Consider the following 7,739-nt stretch of genomic DNA (forward strand, 5'->3'; position numbering starts at 1 on the left):
AAATACATTTGTGTGCTATTGAATTAATAATTAATTAAGTTATCCACCGTATTAAGGTAAAATTTCTATATTAAGAGATGATTAAATATAACAACAATTATTGTGACTAGTATAAGAAATTATTGTGACTAGTATAAAAATACATGTATCTCTTCTCTACATAATAACTCATCAAGTGCTGAATTTCTTTGGGAAATCCTCATTAATTGTTTGCAGTAATTATCTCTCACATTTTACTTCAACATCTAACCTTCCAAATAAAAATATTCCATCATCATTATTTTGGAAATTGTCTTAATGAAAATATTTCTCAAGATATATAAGTACAATTTTTTTTATTTTTAAAACTCAATTTAAAAAGGAAATGAATACAAACTTATAATAGTTGACTGTAACATCCACAACCTCCATAGTGATAAAATTCAAAATACAATAAGTGACTTCTGATGTGAAATTCACTTCTTTAACATTACCCAACTTTTTAAGCTTATGCTCACAAATTAATTCAATAAATAAGAAAAGGAGAATTCGGAGATAATTCGTTGTAAGAGTCACGCTCCTTCCATGAATCTCCTAATCTTTTCAAATCAACAAGAGAAGATCCACTTCCTCCTCTTGCCTCATTAGCACTTATTTTCATCTTTAAAATATTTTCTCTAATCTCTTTTCCTTTATTTGATTCCATCAACTCAATAACTCGCTCCCCTAACTCAGACGCACTTACAAACTTGTCCCTTGACTCGTTTAGTTTCAATGCAATTTTTGTTTCTTGCACCAAAATCACTCTATTAAGATTTTGTTCAGCGTAAAGCGGCCATGTAATCATTGGAACTCCTTCACAAATTGCCTCCAAAATTGAGTTCCACCCACAATGAGTCACCAACCCACCCACTGAATCATGACTCAATATTGCTCTTTGTGGGGCCCAGTTCCTCACCACCATTCCATTCTCCTTTGTCCTCTCCAAAAATCCTTCCGGCAACAACTCGTCCAAACTCAACTCATCTAAATCCAACTCGCTCCTAACAACCCACAAGAATCTTTGTTTACTTTTCTCCAATCCAAGAGCTATCTCATTCAACTGAGCCTTAGAAAATCTCCCCATACTTCCAAAGCTCAACAACACAACGCTTTGACGGGGCTGCAAGTCGAGCCAACTCATACATTGATGTTCGTCTGTATCATACAAGGTTGAAATCACTGGTCCAATACAAAAAATCAATGGAGAGGTTCCGTCCGGAACACACGACCCATCTCTTAAAGCTTTAATAGCTTTACTTTCAAAAGCATCAAAAGTGTTTATAATAACTCCATCACTTTCCCTAAATACTTTAGCACATTCAAGCAAAATTTGGTAACCTGGACTAGTTGGATCTTTCCCATCGTCGGGATAGTCATCAACGAATAACGTCGGCAACCCAGGGAGTTCAATAGGTGTGTCAATGTTAAAGTCTTTTATAGCTTTTGTGGCTTTTTTGTGATAAGTTGGAAGATGAAGAAAAAGTGATAGCATAGAAGCTGCTGAGGTGAAGTAAAAGTAAGTAGGGATATCAAGTATGTTGTTAATTTGTGAAGCACTATAATTGAGGAAATCCAAAATAACACCTTTGATGTTTGTGGTTTTTGAAATGGATTGAAAAATATTGTGAACATGATGGTTGCAAAGAGGGGAGAGTTCAAGGGTTTGTAAGTGAGGTGGGAGTTTTAAAGTGAGTGAAATGGAAGGAATAAAATGGAAGTTTATGGATGGAAATTTGTTAGAGATAGAGGCAATCAGTTGAGTGGTGGAATCATTATTCTTATTGTTGGGTGGTGTGAGGATGAGAATTGTGATGGAAAATGAAGGGTGATGGGTTAATATGAGTTTGCCTAATTCAACCATAGACATTAAGTGTCCACTCCCAAAGGCAGGGTAAAGAACTATAGTTTCCTTCATGATTGTGAATATGGAAATTCTTTTTTCTTAATTTTGAAGCATGTGAACAAGTGTATATATTGACAAACTATGCCCTATTGTGCTATTAAAATATGAAGGATTGATTACCTTTTCACAAAGTAAGCATTCACAAAGTAAGCATTATTGTACTATATTAAATTCTCTATATATTTGAAAAAAATTGTCTATCATAATGATAGAGACATATCATATTACTAAATATATATGTGCGTATCACATAAATTTGTACGCGGTAATTAAAACTAATATTTATTTCATTTACCAATTTATTTATGTGATGTCCGGATAAATTATTTACTAAAACCATTTGTTAATTCTAGCGTACGCTCTATTCTTTTTTTTTTTTTTATGGCTACGGGAAAGCAACACAAGAAAGTCAAATGAATCAGCAATACAATACATTAATATTATATATGCCCACATAGTGGAATAACAAAATCTACACATAAAATATATATTAACCGAATTATTACAGGTAGGAATTTTTGAGAATAAATTTCCTTGCTTGTTGTAATGGCCAAGAATATAATATTAGCGATGTCATGTAGGATTATTTGATAATTTTTTATTAAAAAAAAATCCTATATTAATTATATGGGGTTTTTCAAATCTTAAAAAAAAAAAATTCTTTCTAAAACCAAGAAATTGTAGAACCCTAATTAATTTAGGGAGATATAAAAGAAAATGCAATGGATTATTTCTGCATCTTTAGTGGCCTATTGCGAACGTGCTTAGCATGAGATGGAAGAGCAAGGAGGGGCACTTATAAATTATAATCTTATAATATGATCTTTAATTTGGGCACCTTTGAGGGTTTTTTTTTTCAATACTCCATATTTTAAAATAATTTATCAAATCATTCTCTTTTGAAAATTATATGTTAAATATTTTTTCCCTTACATGTTATTTTTGTAAATGGCGACTTCCTTAAAGAAGTCTGCGTTTGCAAAGTCGACTTTATTAAGAAATTTTTCAAACAAAATTTAAATTTTGACTAGAGTTGCTTGTAACATTTTGACAATGTTTTCGAGTATGACCAGTTAACTTACATAGTTCACACTTTCTTGACACTTTTTCTTTAACGTCTATTTCAGTTCTAATACGTGTACTATTCGGACGATATTTTTTAATTCTCCGCATTTCAGGATTATGATACAATGTTTCACCTTCACATGTGGCCAAATATCATTCATTGGGTATAGGTGGAAACTCTTTTTTGTAGATGTTGAATACATTAACAACCTTGTACATGTCAGGTAGATACACTAAATAGTTTTGATAAGCATAAGAACATGCAGCTATGACATGTGAACAAGGCATGTGTATAGCCTGAAATTTTCCACAATCACACCATTTTCTTTGAAGGTTGACTTCGAAATGACCAATTGGTCGCACCTCTCTTGGGTTTACTGTTCATGCACCATAAAAGAATAACAACTTCAGTCGAATTGCATGACTTGGTAAATATTAAATTTACCAACTTCATATTTAATCTTGTTCATGCAATCATCTGTGTATACTCAACCAGAAACTAATGATGCCTGATATTGTTGTCCCTTTTATGCATATAAAACTCTCAATTTATAGTGTGTTGATTGTACCAAAGCAGTGATTGGGAGATTGCGTGTACTTTTCAACACTACGTTGATTGACTCGAAAATGTTTGTTGTCATGTGTCCCCATCGTCGACCTTGAGAATACGACATAGTCCATTGTTCTAGGGGGTATTATCAATCCATCTTAAAGCCTCGGGATTTACCATCCTGGTTTCATTGCGGTAATATTTGAATGATGGCTCACTTAATGCATATCCTATTATAAATGATGTAAAAATTATCAAGTATTATAAAGTGATAAGTGGAAAATATACCAAGAAGAATAAAATCATTACCCATACAAATAAGTTTTCTTTGAAGTTCCTTGTCCTTGAACTCTCTCATGAAACTTTGTGCAATGTGTCGGATGCAGTACACATGTTTTGACGGAGGATAAATCCAACCATTATTTGGATTATTATAAGCACTTTTAATGAATCTGTGTCTATCTGAAATCAAACAGACGTCGATTTGAGGTGTGACGTACCTTCTTAAATTTTTCAAAAAAACTTCAAGCACCGCTAATGTCACCTTCCAGAAGTGCATAAGCAATGGGAATTGTATTTTTGTTTTCATCATATACAATGGCTAGCAACAAAGTCCCATTGTACTTGTCGTACAACCAAGTTCCATCCACTGAGACAAATGGTTTACAAAATTTAAACCTAGAGATGCACAGAGGGAAAGCCCAAAAATAGTCGTTTGAAAGTTTTTTACCCCTGTAACAAATTATTATCATAATATGCATGTGATACTTCCATTTCCATAATAGTTCATGGAAGTATCATTAATGTAGTACTGGAGGTCATCTTCGACATTAATTTTATCCTAATTTTTGAAAAATTTGTGATGCTATTTTTTTGTAAAATTTATTGAAAAAGTACCAAGAAAATGCAGACTATGTTAGTTAACTGGTCATACTTGAAGACATTGTTCAAATGTTACAGACAACTCTAGTCAATTTATGTAATTTAAAATTTGTGTTTATGTATTTTTATGAATTATATATATATATATATAGTTAATTTGAAAATAATTAAATTGTTTTTTTGAAAAATTGTTTAAGGAAGTCTCATATGAACCCGAACTTCCTTAAAAAAATTGTCATTTGCAAAGACGATTTGTAAGAGATAACAAAGAATGGTTATTTTGGTATATAGTTTTGAAAAGGAAATAGTTTAATAAAAAATTTGGAAATATGGATTATTAGAAGAAAAAAACCCAGCATTAAACATGAATATTCTAGGAAATGTTAATTAAGGAAAACCTTCTAGAGAGCACAATAAGACAAAATAAGAGGAAGACTAATAAAATACCAAAACTCCACAACAACAAGTAACGTGCAAGGAAATTTCAGGGTTTGAGAACTCATATATTTAAATGGTTTCAAGAATCCTAATTAATTTCGGTTTTTATATTTGCATATTTAATATATAAATAAATTAGTTATCAGTTAAAATTTTCAAATTAGTTTATTTTTCAAAATTACTAATTATAATTTATATGGTACAAAATTAATTAATTAAAAATTGTTTATTATATACTTGAATTTTCTTATAAAATGGTAAAAATTCTTGTTATATATTTTAATATACATGATAGACACCAATAATATAATATTTGTAACAAAAATAAAATATTATTGGGTCATTTCTCAAAGTTCCAAAGTCATAATTTATTATTCTGAATGGGTACGCATTTCACTTACTTTTCACTTTTATAAATTTATTATTTTGAATCAGTGTAAAAATAATTAATTATCCAATAAACTAAGTTTGTGGATGGATTAGGTCGTTCATAATAATGGTCAATATTATTGGTGTAGTTAAAAATAATAGTAAGAATAGTTCGCAATATTATTTTAGTTCTTTTGAGGTGCTAGCCAATTTGGTGTATTTAAATTGCTAATTTCCTGTGCATCTATTACGCTTGGGGTGAATTTTTTAATTAATATTAATAGCTTTCTGTGCCTCTTAAAAAAAAACAATAATTAAGCAGTACTAACTATGTACGAATATATCAAAACATCATGTGAGAGGCGGATATAAGACTTATTTGAGCAATAATATTATAATACTAGTCAACGAGAATTAAAAGATCATATTATAATGCCATGTTTAAATTAAATACGTTTGAATATGCAATTAGATACTGTAAAATATTAAAAAAATATTATTTTTAATTCATAAAAACAAAAAATTCACTTAAGTTTTTGCAAAAGATACAAAATTTACGGTTTAATACTTAATGCGTTTTAATGCTTAATGCGTTTATTGTAAATTTTTAATGGAAAGAAATGTATAAGGTTAAGTATATTTAAATTTAGGCTAAAGATCATATGTGGTCTCTTAACATAATTTCGATTAACAATTTAGTTTTTTATTTTTATTTTCTCTCGTTTTAGTCTTTTATGTTTTTAAATAATTTTAACGTTACCCTTTAAGTGAGATTCTATTAAGAAAGCGTTAAAAAATCTCTCATCCGTTTTCTCTTCATTTGAGTTTTCTCTCATATTTCTCTTTATGGTTTCTCTTCTCATCTCTCTTCTCCAAATTCTCAAATTCATGAACCCTAACTTTCCCATATCTCATCTGTCATTGAAAAATGCACAAGCTTAGTCCCAACCTGCACAAGCTCAGTTCCAGCATACACGAACTCAATCCCAGCTTGCACAAGCTCATTTCCAGCATGCAGAAGCTCAGTCTCAGCCTGCACAAGCTCAGTTTCAGCTTGCACAAGCTCAGTCAAGAACTTTTAGGCCAAAGTTCAAAACATGGAGGAAATAATATTAGGAACTGTCACTTTTTTATATTAAGAATTCTTGAATATGTCATTATGTTTATGTATTTGTCATTTTGTTTATTAGGAAAAAGTCAACATTCTGTTTATTAGTTTATGGTAATTGTATGTCGTTTGTTGTCTTTTGTACCACCTGAAGCAATAATGAATTTTGAGTTATGGGTTATGAATGAATGAATTCTGAGTTATCAATAAATTTTGAGTTGTGAATGAATTATGAGTTATGAATGAATTCTAAGTTATAGATGAATTCTAAAGCAAGCAGGAACAACAATGAATTATGTTCAGAAACAGGGGTGCTACTCTATTATGAATGAATTATGTTCTAAGAGTGAAGACAGAGGGGAACGAGAGATAGAATATGGGAAATTTATGGTTCATGAATTTGGGAATTTGGAGAAGAGAGATGAGAAGAGAAACCAAACAACATAAAGAGAAATGGGAGAGAAAACTCAAATGAAGAGAAAATGGAAGAGGGGTTTTTTAACGTTTTCGTAACAGAACCTCACTTAAAGGGTAACGTTGAAATTATTTAAAACCATAAAGGACCAAATCAGGAAAAAAATAAAAAATTAAATCATTAACCTAAATTAAATTAAGGAACCACAAGTGGTATTTAGCCTTACATTTAAGCAAAAACTAATTGTATATTTAAATTTTAAATAATTAACTACTTAATTGTTAAATAAACTATATGAGACATTACAAGCTCAAACAAAAATGTTTGTACTTTGTACGTACTTAAACGAAATTTTTTATTTTACAAAAATTAAAATTAAATTTCTTGTATTTTTTAAAAAATTAATTGCATTTTTTTTTAATTAAGGATTAATTGTTTATTTTAATCATTTATTTATGACTTTGTAATTACGATAACCTCAAAGCAAGCAAAATTTATTTAAATTGTTCTTATTTAATATTTTCTCTTGTCTCATATATATATAAACAAAAATGAGTTAAATAAAAGTTGTTGTATTTAGGATAGAATTTGAATCAAATAAAAATAAAACAATTTTTTTAAACAAGTTTTGTTTATATTTAAGTGGAGTGATATCATTTCTATTTCATTTTAAATATTTTATTTTAATAGTGCAGAAATTGTTAAAGAATTGATTAATTATATTGATTTTAATTATATAATAAATTTTATTTATACAAATAAATTTATTAATTACAGTTAATGGAAAATTTTGTTTAATTGAGCTACAATATATAAAGTATATCAATGAAAAAATAAATTAACAAATAAAATATTTAAATGAGACAGAGGGAGTGTATAACATGGCACAACACATGATGTATTGCCTCCTTGTTATCGGTGAATTATTCAACAAATGAGGAGGCAAACTGCTTGCAAATAATCAATGATTAAATATACATAAGTTCAA

The 7,739-nt window shown here is 29.4% G+C and overlaps 1 protein-coding gene across 1 annotated transcript; it reads right to left on the reverse strand.

Moving 5' to 3' along the window:
* Positions 1–254: 254 nt before the first annotated feature.
* On the reverse strand, positions 255–2,024 carry LOC101514447 (UDP-glycosyltransferase 1-like). Its single transcript, XM_004515353.4, has one exon. The coding sequence runs from the start codon at positions 1,934–1,936 to the stop codon at positions 506–508; it is 1,431 nt and encodes a 476-aa protein (XP_004515410.1). The 5' UTR covers positions 1,937–2,024; the 3' UTR covers positions 255–505.
* Between the last annotated feature and the right edge of the window lie 5,715 nt (positions 2,025–7,739).

This window comes from Cicer arietinum, chromosome 8, assembly GCF_000331145.2.
Source record: "Cicer arietinum cultivar CDC Frontier isolate Library 1 chromosome 8, Cicar.CDCFrontier_v2.0, whole genome shotgun sequence".
In the NCBI taxonomy this organism is placed as follows: domain Eukaryota; kingdom Viridiplantae; phylum Streptophyta; class Magnoliopsida; order Fabales; family Fabaceae; genus Cicer; species Cicer arietinum.

Bases quoted from the DNA above. Each gene is read 5' to 3' on its own strand.
- LOC101514447 (XM_004515353.4), bottom strand. From the start codon at position 1,936: ATGAAGGAAACTATAGTTCTTTACCCTGCCTTTGGGAGTGGACACTTA.